Source organism: Lipotes vexillifer, unplaced genomic scaffold, assembly GCF_000442215.2.
Source record: "Lipotes vexillifer unplaced genomic scaffold, Lipotes_vexillifer_v1.1 scaffold252, whole genome shotgun sequence".
Taxonomy (NCBI): domain Eukaryota; kingdom Metazoa; phylum Chordata; class Mammalia; order Artiodactyla; family Lipotidae; genus Lipotes; species Lipotes vexillifer.
In genome coordinates, this window is record NW_006773367.1 from 1,945,494 (window position 1) to 1,958,342 (window position 12,849).

Here is a 12,849-nt window from a genome sequence, read left to right on the forward strand (position 1 = left end):
TAGTAAATATCAGAGAAAAAGTCACCCCTGCTTTAGGCAGAAAGAGGGGAAAGGGAATCACTATTTTTTTTTTTTTTTTTTGCGGTACGCGGGCCTCTCACTGTTGTGGCCTCTCCCGTTGCGGAGCACAGGCTCTGGACGCACAGGCTCAGCGGCCATGGCTCACGGGCCCAGCCGCTCCGCGGCATGTGGGATCTTCCTGGACCAGGGCACGAACCCGTGTCTCCTGCATCGGCAGGTGCACTCTCAACCACTGCACCACCAGGGAAGCCCAGGGGAATCACTTTTAAATACAACAGAGCTCTCTGTTTTTCTTAAAAAGGCCTGACCTCAGGAGTATTATCAGAGCCTAACTGACCAGGGGGAAAGGAAATAACCACTTCCAGACAGCTCTAGGCATACTATCCCACTTAAGAGGAAGAAAAAACTGAGAAAAACTTATGAAGTTCCCAGTGCAGAGGCACAGGCTCACTGAAAGACTGAGACCTAATCATAAGACTATAGAACACTTCCCCTCCCCTCACATCTCACCACCACATTACAAAAAGCCTATTTACAGCAGTTCCTTTTACTTAGTACACATCTTGTCCAGCTATTAAGAAAAAAATTACTTGACATACCAAAAGGGGAAAGAAAGACAATTTGAAGAGACAGAGGAAGAATCAGAACCAGACATGCAGAGATGTTGGAATTATCAGACTGGAAATTAAAAAGAACTATGATTAACATGCTAAGGGCTTTGATGGATAAAGTACACAGCATGCAAGAACAGATGGGCAATGTAAGCAGAGAGACGGAAATACTAAGAAAGAACCAAAAAAGAAATATGAGAGATAAAATAAACACTGTAAAAGAAATGAAGAATGCCTTTGATGAGATTAGTAGACTTCGTGGGAAAAGAAATCTCCAACCTAGAGGATATATGAATGGAAACCTTGCAATCCGAAAAGCAAAGATGACAAAGACTGAAACAAACCAGAACAGAATTTCCAAGGGACGTGGCACAGCTACAAAATATAGCATATATGTAATGGGTATAACAGAAGAAGAAAGAGAGAAAGGTACAGAAGAAATATTTGAAATGATAATGACTGAGACTTTTCCCAAATTAATGTCAGACACCAAATCACAATTCCAGGAAGCTCAGAGAACACATGCAAGATTAATGCCAAAATCCTACACCTAGGCATATCATTTTGCAACTACCCCCCCAAAAAAAATTAAAGATAAGGAAAAACCCTGAAAGAAGCCAGAGGAAAAGAAATATCTTACCTATAGAGGAACAGAGATAAGATTACACCCAACTTCTCAGAAACCATGCAAGCAAGCAGAGAGTAAAATGACACACAAAAGTGTTGAGAGAAAAAACTCACCATCTAGAATTCTGTACCCTGTGAAATTATCCTTCAAAAGTGGAGAAGAAATAAAGGCTTTCTTGAAAATTGAGAGGATCTGTTGCCAATACACCTGCTTTGTAAGAAATGTTGAAAGAAGTTCTTTAGAAAGAAGGAAAATAATACAGGTCAGAAACTCAGAACTACATGAAGAGCACTGAAGAAGAAATAACTGAAGACAAAATAAAACCTTTTATTTTTCCTATTCTTAATTGAGGTAACAGATAATTGTTTGCTCAAAAATAATAATATGAACAATGTACTCAATTATGTATGTTTATGTGTGTGTATATGCTTACGTATGCTCATATGTATGTGAAACGAATGACAGCAATGATATAAGGAACGAGAGGGAGGAATTAGGATTACTTTGTTATTATAAGGTATTGGATTTGGATTAGCTACCAATGTATATTGCAAACTCCAGGGAAAACACTAAAAAAGTTAAAAAAAAGAAGTGTAACAAATATGCCAAGAAAGGAGAAAAAATGAGATCACATAAAATGTTCAGTTAGAACCACCAAAGGCAGAAAAAGGGTAGAAGACAAAAAGAGGAACAAATAGCAAGGACAACAAATATAAAGCAGTAATAAATATAACAGATATTAATCCAACTATAACAATAATCACTTTGAACCTCAGTGGTCTAAATGCATCAATTAAAAGACTGAGATTGGCAAAGTGGATCAAAACAAGACCCAACTATATCTTGTCTACAAGAAACCTATGTTAAATATAAAAACACATATAGATTAAAACTAAATGGATGGGACTTCCCTGGCGGCACAGTGGTTAACAATCCACCTGCCAATGCAGGGGACACTGGTTCAATACCTGGTCTGGGAAGATCCCAGATGCCGTGGAATAACTAAGCCCGTGTGCCACAACTACTGAGCCTGCTCTCTAGAGCCTGTGAACCACAACTACTGAGCCCTCCTGCTACAACTACTGAAGCCCAAGTGCCTAGAGCCTGTGCCCTGCAACAAGAGAAGCCACCACAATGAGAAGTATGCGCACTGCAATGGAGAGTAGCCCCCACTCACCGCAGCAAGAGGAAGCCTGCGCACAGCAACAAAGACCCAGTGCTGCCAAAAATAAATAAATAAAATAAATTAAAAAAAAAAAAAGACAACAACTAAATGGATGGAGAAAAATATATCACGCTAACACTAATCAAAAGAAAGCAGGAGTAGCTATATTAATTTCAAATACAGCAGACTTCAAAGCAAGGAAAGTTATCAGGAGTATGTAGCTCATTACATAATGATAAAGGGGTTCAATTTTCCAAGAAGATATAACAATCCTTAACTTGTATGGGCCTAACAACAGACTGTCAAATTATGTGAGGAAAAAAACTAATAGAAGGGTAAAGAGAAATAGATGAATCTACTATCATAGCTGGAGACTTCAACATCCCTCTATCAAAAATGGACTGATCCAGCAGCCAGAAAATCTGTAAGAACATAGCTGAATGCAACAAAACCATCAATCAAGTGAATATGATTGTCATCTATAGACTACTTTATCCAACCACAGCAGAACACACATTCTTCTTAAGCTCACATGGAACATTCATATAGCCAGAATATGGGCTATAAAGCATACCTTAACAAATTTAAAAGAACAAAAGTCATATAATGTCTGTTCTCAGACCACAATGGAATTAAATTAGGAATCAATAACAGAAAGTTAACTTGAAAATCTCAAATTATGTGGAGATTTAATAACGTAGTTCTAAGTAACACACAAATCAAAGAAGAAACCTCCAGAGAAATTTAAAATTATTTTAAACTAAATGAAAATGAAAACATAACTTATCAAAATTTGTGGAATACAGTGAAGCAGTTCTTAGAGGGAAATTGATAGCACTGAATATATATTTAGAAAAAAAAGAAATATTTAAGGTGAATAATCCAAGTTTCCAACTCAGGTAACTAGAAAAAGAAGAGCAAATTCAATCTAAAGTAAGTAGAAGAAAAAATAGAATTACAGCTGAAATCAAATGAAAATGCAAACAGGAAATCAATAGAGAAAATAAATGAAACCAAAAGGTGGTTATGGAAAAGACCAATAAAATCAACTAGCCAGGCTAACTAAGAAAAAAGAGAGGGCACAAACTACTAACGCCAGAAATGAAAGAGGAGACATCACTGCAGATCCTAAGGCATCAAAAGGATAATAAATGAGTACTCTGAACAAGTTTATGCCAACAAATTTGATACCCTAAATGAAATGGACCAAATACTTGACACAATCTGCCAAAACTCACACAACAAGAAAAAGACTAAATGAGTAGGTCTACATCTCTTAAAAGAAATGGAATGAATAAGTAATAACCTTCCAAAACAGAAAGCACCAGACTTGGATGAATCACTGGTGAATTCTACTAAACATTTAAGGACGAAATTATACCAATTCTTTACAATCTCTTTTGAAGGACAGACGCTGAGGGAATACTTCCTAACTCATTCTATGAGTCCAGAATTACACTAATACCGAAAGCAGACAAAGACATTACAAGCAAAGAAAACTTAGAGACCAATATCTCTGATGATCATAGACGCAAAAATTCTCAACAAAATACTAGAATCCAACAATGTATAAAGAATTAAATATCACACTCAAGTGGAATTTGTCCCAAATATGCATGGCTGGTTCAACTTTTGAAAATCAATCAATTAATATAATTCATTACATCAATAGGCTAAAAGGAAAAATCACATTATCATATCAGTAAATGCAGAAAAAGCATTTGATAAAATCCAAACCCATTCAATATAAAAACTTTCAGTAAACTAGGACTAGAGAGGCACTCCCTCAAATTGATAAAGAATATCTACAGAAACCCTACAACTAATAGTCATAATAACTGTAAGAAACTTGAAGCTTGCCCACTGAGTTCAGGTACAAGTCAAAGACGTTCCCCTGCACCATACATTTTCAACTTCATTATAAAGTCTAGCTAATGCAGTAAGAACAGAAAAGGAAATAAAAGCTATACAGATTGGGAAGAAAGAAAGAAAACTGTTGGGACTTCCCTGGTGGCGCAGTGGTTAAGAATCCGTCTGCCAATGCAGGGACATGTGTTTGAGCCCTGGTCCGGGAATATCCCACATGCCGTGGAGCAACTAAGCCAGTCTGCCACAACTACTGAGCCTGCGCTCTAGAGCCCGTGAGCCACAACTACTGAAGCCCACGTGCCTAGAGCCTGTGCTCCACAACAAGAAGCCCATGCACCGCAACAAAGAGTAGCCACTGCTTGCTGCAACTAGAGAAAGCCTGCACAGCAACGAAGACCCAACACAGCCAAAAATTTTTTTTAATAAAAATAAAAAAATAAATAAAACTGTCTTTGTTCACAGATTAACTGATTATCTATGTAGAAAATCCAAAATAATTGATAAAATAAACTGGAACTAATAAGCAATTATAGAAAAGTAGCAGGATACAAGTTAAAATACAAAAGCTAATCACCTTCTTATATACCAGCAGTGAACAAGTGGAGTTTGAAATTAAAAAGAAGATACCAAGTACCTCCCAAATTAAATAATTATATATAAATCTTACAAAATATGTACAAGACCTAGATTAGAAAAAATACGAAACTCTGATGAACAAAATCAAAGAAGAACTACATAAATGGAGGATATCCATGGATAGGAAGACTCAATATTGTCAAGATCTCAGTTTTTCCCAATTTGACCTATAGATTCAATGAAATCTCAATCAAAATCCCAACAAGTTATTTTGTGGATATCAACAAACCGATTTTAAAGTTTATATGGAGAGGAAAAAAACCCAGAATAGCCAATACAATATTGAAGGAGAAGAGAAAAGCTGGAGGACTGACATCACCTGACTTCAAGATTTACACAAAGCTACAGTAATCAAGACAGTGTGATATTGATAAACAGACCACTGTAACAGATAGAGAGACCAGAAATAGACCTAAGTATAGTCAATTGATTTTTGATAACGGAGCAAAGGTAATACAGTAAAGATTGTCTTTTCAACACATGGACATCCTACATGCAAAAAATCTGATTCTAGACACAGACCTTATACCCCTCATAAAAATTAACTAAAAAATGGATCCTAAATCTAAATTTAAACTACAAACTATAAAACTCCTAGAAGATAACATAGGAGAAAACCTAGATGATTGAGTTTGGCGATGGTGATGACCTTTTAGATTAAAAAAAAAAAAAAATACAATCCATGAAAGAATTGATAAGCTAAACTGATAAGAGAGAGAGAGAGAGAGAGAGAGAGAGAGTGCTCAAATCTCAAATAAATAAAATTATAAATAAAAGAGGAAACATATTACAACTGGCACCATACAAATACAAATGATCATAAGAGACTACTATGAAAAATTATATACCAACAAATTGGACAACCTAGAAGAAATGGATAAATGCCTATAAACATACAACCAACCAAGACTGAATCTTGAAGAAATAGAAAATCTGAACAGAATAATTACTAGCAAGGAGATTGAGACAGTAATCAAAACTTGCCAACAAAGAAAAGTCCAGCCACATGGCTTCACTGGTGAATTCTACCAGACACTTAAAGAACTAATATCAATCCTCCTCAGTCTTCTAAAAAAAACAGAAGAGGGAGAACACTTCCAAACTCATTTTATGAGGGCAGCACTACTCAGATACCAAAACCAGACAAGGATACCACAAGGAAGGATAATTACAGGTCAATATCCCTGATGAATATTGATGCAAAAATCTTCAACAAAATATTAGCAAAACAAATTCAACAATACATTAAAAAGATCACATACCATGACTGATATTGTGATTTATAATAAGATATGTATTTCGCCTTGGACCCCATTCCTGACACAGAACTCCTAAAACCCTTGGAATTTCCTAAGTGAAGAGAGCTATTAAGGTATCTATTGTTATGTTAATGAGGTGACTTTTAGACTTCACTTAAGGGTAGGGGCTGGTTGCCAAGAGAACCAACCATGTGACTAGAGGATGGGAATTTTCAGTCCCATCCCACTAACCTCCAGGGAGGGGAGAAGGGTCTGGAGATTGAATCACAATGGTTTAATCAGTCATGCCTATTAATGAAGCCTCCCTTAAAACCCAAAAGGATGGTGTTTGGAGAGCTTCCAGGGTGGTAAACATGTGGAGATCAGGGGAGAGTGGTACACCTTGAGAGGGCAAGAAAGCTGTGCACCCTTTCCCCCTACCTTGCTCTATGCATTTCTTCCATCTGGCTGTTGCTGAGTTACATCTTTTTATAATAAACCAGTAATCTAGAAAGTAAAATGTTTCCCTGAGTTCTGTGAGCCATTCTAGAAAATTAATCAAAGCCAAGGAGGGAGTTGTGGGAACCCCCAATTTGTAACCAGTTAGTCAGAAGCATAGGCAACAACCTGGGCTGGCAACTGCATCTGAAGTGGAAGGTGGTCTTGTGCAACTGGGCCCTTTACCTGTGCAATCTGATGCTACCTCTGATAATATCAGAATTGAGCTGAATTCTCGAATAGCCTGCTAGTGTCAGAGAACTACTTGTTGGTGTGGGGAAACCTACACACACACACACACACACACACACACGCGCGCGCACGTTGGAACTGGGTCCAGGGGCCTAATTTGTTGACCAAGTGGGATTTATACCTAGAGTACGAGGATGGTTCAACATCCACAAATCAATCAACGTGACATACCACATTAACAAACTGAAGGATAAAAAAAAATCTTATCATCATCTCAACAGATGTAGAAAAAGCATTTGGCAAATTTCAATATCCATTTATGATGAAAACTCTCAAAAAAACAGGTATAGAAGGCAAATAGCTCAACATAGTAAAGGCCATATATGACAAGCACACAGCTGACATCATATTCAACAATGAAAAAGTGAAAGCTTTTCCCCTAAGAATGCCCACACCTGTCGCTTTTATTCAACATAGTACTGGAAGCCCTAGCCAGAGCAATTAGGCAAGAAAGAGAAGTGAAAGGCATTCAAATCTGAAAAGAAGTAAAACTGTCTCTATTTGCACTTGACAGGAGATACACACACAAACACACACACACACACACACACACACACACTAAAGACTTCACAAAAAAACTGTTACAACTAATAAACAAATTCAGTAAAGTTGTAGGACACAAAGTCAATACAAAAATCAACTGTGTTTCTAAACATTAACAATAAATTATCTAAAAAAGAAATTAAGAAAACAATCACATTTACAATTGCATCAAAAAGGCTAAAATACCTAGGAATAAATTTAACCAATGAGGTTAATGATCTGTTCACTGAAAACCATAAGACTTTGAGGAAAGAAACTTAAGAAGACACAAATAAATGAAAATATATACTGTGCTCATGGATTGGAAGACAATACTGTTAAAATGTCCATACTACCCAAAGCAATCTACAGATTCAATGCAATCCCTATCAAAATTCTAATGCTATTTTTCACAGAGACAGAAGAAATAATCCTAAAATTTGTATGGAAACACAACCCTGAATAGCCAAAGCAATCTTGAGAAAGAAGAACAGGCTGGAGGTATCATAATTCCTGATTTCAAACTATATTACAAAGCTATAATAATCAAAACATTATGGCACTGGTATACACACATAGATCAGTATACACACATAGATCAGAACAGAGAGCCCAGAAATTAACTCACACATATATGGATCAACTAAGTTACAACAAAGGAGGCAAGAGGGGCTTCCCTGGTGGCGCAGTGGTTGAGAGTCCGCCTGCCGATGCAGGGGACACAGCTTCGTGCCCCGTTCTGGGAAAATCCCCCATGCCACGGAGCGGCTGGGCCTGTGAGCCATGGCCGCTGAGCCTGTGCATCTGGAGCCTGTGCTCCGCAACGGGAGAGGCCACAACAGTGAGAGGCCCGCGTACCGCAAAAAAAAAAAAAAAAAAAAAAAAAAAAAGGAGGCAAGAATATACGATGTGGAAAGAATAGTTGCTTCAATAAGTGATACTGGGAAAACTGAATAGCCACATGCAAAAAAATGAAACTGGACCCCTATCTTATACCAAACACAAAAATCAACTCAAAATGGATTAAGGAAATGAATGTTAAGACCTAAAACCATAAAACTCCTAAAAGAAAATATAGGGGATAAGAATGACATTAGTCTTGGCAATGACATTTTTGATTTGACATCAAAAGCAAAGGTGACAAAAGCAAAAATAAATAAATGGGACTGCATCAAACTAAAAAGCTTCTATACTGCAAAAAGCTTCTACACCATCAACAAAGTGAAAAGGCAACCTACAGAAGGGAAGAAAATATTTGCAAATCATATGTCTGATAATGAGTTAATATCCAAAATATATAAAGAACTCATATAACTCAACAGAAAAAAAACCCCCAAACAATCTGATTAAAAAATGGGCAGAGCATCCAAATGAACATTTTTCCAAAGAAGATATGCAAATGCCCAACAGGTACATGAAAAGGTACTCAACAACACTAATCACCAGGGAAATGCAAATCAAAACCAAAATGAGATACCACCTCACACCTATTAGAATAGCTACCACCAAAAAGACAAGAGATAATAAGTGTTGGTGAGAATGTGGAGAAAAGGGAACCCTTGTGTACAGTTGGTGGGAATGCAAATTGGTGCAGCCACTATGGAAAACAGTATGGTGGTTCTTCAAAAAATTAAAACTATAACTACCACATGATCCAGCAATCCCACTTCTGGGTATATATTCAAAGGGAATGAAAACAGGATATCAAATAGATATCTACACTCCCACGTTTATTGCGGTATATTCATAACAGCCAAGATATGAAAACAACCTAAGTGTCTATCAATAGATGAATAAATAAAGAAGATGTGGTATCTATATCTATATCTAGTTATATATATGCTATATACACATAGTCTGTGTGTACATATACACATATACACAAAATCGGCTATTATTTAGCCATGAGAAAGAAGGAAATCCTTGGCTGTGACAACATGGATGGATACTGAGGGCATTATGCTAAGTGAAATAAGTTAGAAAGAGAAACACAAGTATGATATCACTTTATGTGGAATCTAAAAAAGCTGAACTCATAGAAACAGAGACTAGAATGATGGTTATTAGGGACTGGTGGGGTGGGAGAAATGGGAATATGTTGATCAAAAAGTACAAACTTCCAATTATAAGTTCTGAGGACCTAATAATGTACAGGACAGTGATTACAGTCAATAATACTGTATTGCATATTTGAAAGTTGCTAAGAGAGTGGATCTTAAATGTTCTCATCACAAAAAAAGAAATGGTAATCCTGTGATGTGAGGGAGGTGTTAACTAACACTATGGTATTAGTCATTTTGCAATATAAAAGTGTACATCTTAAACATATGCAATGTTATATGTCACATATCTCAATAAAGCTAGGAAAAAATAAAATGTAATAAATTAATATAAATTCTGATATTTTCTCTTGTGCCTACATGGAAACATAACAAGAAGCAAGTGCATTTTTGTCTTATTTGGTAATAATATTAAACATTTTTTTAAACTTTCCTAAATTTTATCCAAATTATTGTAGCTATAAATACATTTTATGTTTCATATATTTTTACAAATTTTATATAACATTTTTAGATTTACTTTAGAATTTAATATTTTATTCAAAAATAGAATTTATTTATAATATATTTTCTTATATTAAAAATGGACCCCTGGCTTTACAAAGGAGAATTAAGAGATTTCTCTTCTCATCTCACAGGTGTTTCATCAGGAAAAGATGAAATCAAAATGTCAGAGATTTCTCTGACTTGTGAGAGTGGGACATCTACTCCAAAGTAATGCACTAAACTGTAAATGAAAAACAAATATGAGGAAAGTTATTTTTCCCTTGGCTTTATAGATGTTAATAATTTACCTTACTGTGTCTTATTCAATAGAATGTTTTCAAATACTATTATAGTGCTAATTAATTGCAGCAGCAACTTGAGACCAATCATTCAGAATCTAAACAAAAAGGAATTAAATAATTCAAATGTGTATGTGATAAGTTAATATTTCATCAACAGAACTGTACTTCTGCCTTAAAATTGAATCTCTAGATACGGCTGGACAAGTTGTGTTGCTTGTATTCATCTGGTATTAGCACCAACTAAGGACAGGAGTGTTTTTAGGTGAACTTGGCAATACACACATGTGGTACAGAAATACCTGAAGTGCTGAATAACTATTTTGAATCTCATGGTTTTCCTAGAACAACTGTGTTGACATATGCATTCATAGTGCAAAAGCAATAGTGAGTAAAACTGCTATGCCTAACACAAATCAAAGAAGGGACAGTAGTCACTGTATTCTTTACTACTACATACTCACAGTAAAAACACTGCCAGTTTCACATAAAAATGCATTTCATGAAAAATATTAATATAAAACATTGATTTCATTAAATTTTACCCTTGAGGATACTTTCAATTAAAAAAATTCTGTGTGGTGAAAAGGTATGAATAAAGCATTTCTGCTACATACCAAAAAATGATGATTGTCTAGAGGAGAAGCACTTGGGCAACTTGCTGAGCTATAAGATAACTAGCCACTTTTTTCCTTCTTGGAAATTTACTTGAAAAAAATCACTGGCAGACAAACAATCGTTATTCGGACTTGAGTATTTGGCACATACTTTCTCAAAAATTAGAGAACTGACTCTAGTACACTAAGGAAAACAACTGACAGTATTTATAACCAATGATAAATTTGAGTTTTTAAGCTCAGAAATTAGAATCTTGGAAAATTTGCTTTCACCAAAGTGAGCTTTACAGCTTCCCAACACTTATAAGACATTTCTGATGAGACTGGTGGTGAATGAATGTAAATTTTGATAGTATAAAGTGAAATATGTCAATGTTTGGAAGATCTGCCTAACTTAATGAACCAATATTTTCCAAATGAACCATGTATGAAGCTATAAAATAAGATCCATTAAAAATGCAAGACAGACCAATTGGTTTTAATGTAACAGTATGAACAGCTCATTGATATAATTTCAGATTCCACATTGCAACTAACCTTTAAAAAACCCACCATTTTCAATTTTTGGTGAGGTATCCATGTCGAATATCCACAATTACCTGAGATGGCTATTAAAATATGTCTTTAACAAGCTTCTGTGTGAAGGTGGATTTTCTTCATATACCTTCTTCATATACCTCAACCAAAAAAACATATTGCACCAGACTGAATATAGAAATATCTGTGAGAACCTAGCTCTCTTCTAAGTCAAACAATAAAGAGGTTTGCAAAAATGTGAAAACAATGCCACTCTTTTTAGACAATTTTTCGCTTGGAAAAGGTCACTGTTTTTCATTAAAAATATGCTATTTGTACTAACATATAATCAATTTATTGTTATTTTAAAATGAAGTGATAAATATTTTTTAAACTTTTGTTTTAATTTCAAATATGGTAAATATTGATAGACAGAACCCACATTTTTTAGAAAGCTCATTGAGATCCTCAATAATTTTTAGGAATGTAAAGTGGTACTGAGACCAAAACATTTGAAAATTGCATTTCCAACATACTAAAGTATTCTAAGAAAAGGAAAAACAAAATTGAATGATAAGGTAAATGGTCATCACTTACAGCAAAAAAGCCTCATTCACAGCATCACAGAACTCAGGCCAGAGCACTTCCTGAGGTTCATGTCCATGGTAGGTGAGCAGAGCCTCTACCAATGGTTCAAAATCTGGCAGAGTAACAAGTGGGACACAAATTCGTGACAGGGACCTTACTCGTTCAGGAGCCATTCTATGGAATAAATAAAATGAGAAATAAGTACCCAAATCTTAGAGCCACATGTACTGATAGTTAAAGGCATATAAAATCTTCATGTTAAAAAGGTTCACGACAGGTCACTTGCTTTGCCCCTCATATAAAAAGGGGTACCCTAACACCATCTATGAACTCTATTCTTTTACATAGTTCTCTAGGAAGAAACCCTTTAGCTGCAGTTCCCATTTTGATCTCTCTCATTGTCAGGACTGTGGCTTAGCCCTCTACAGGCACCTCCAGCTTACCATACCCAAAATAGAACTTGAATTCCTTCCCCAAATGTTCTCTTCCCCCAGTGCTCCCTATCTCATTTGCTCAAGCCCAAACCCTTGAAGTCCATCCTTGATTCCTCCTTTTTCCCTCCTGCCCCTTATCTGATCCAGTGGTTAATACCATCAGTTCATTTCATTACTTCTCTACACATCCATCACTACCCCCTAATTCACCATCGCCTCCAGCCTGGGTTACTGTAGGGCCCTCCTAATTTTCTCCCTGCTTCTGCCCTCACCTGTCTTGTCTATCACTGGAATAGGTCCAGACCCCTTAAAAATTCAGATCACTTCACTTGTCTGCTCAATGGCTTTCCACCTCACACAGAGAACAAGCCAAGTCTTTTTTTTTTTTTTTTTTTTTTTTTTTTTTTTT

The 12,849-nt window shown here is 35.9% G+C and overlaps 1 protein-coding gene across 1 annotated transcript in view; it reads right to left on the minus strand.

Annotated features, from left to right (window-relative positions):
- The window catches only part of FANCC (FA complementation group C), a 182,870-nt gene that overhangs the window by 52,062 nt on the left and 117,959 nt on the right, over positions 1 to 12,849 (minus strand). Inside the window, 1 exon segment of the mRNA XM_007448302.1 lies at positions 12,016 to 12,180. Coding sequence (XP_007448364.1) covers positions 12,016 to 12,180 — 165 coding nt within the window.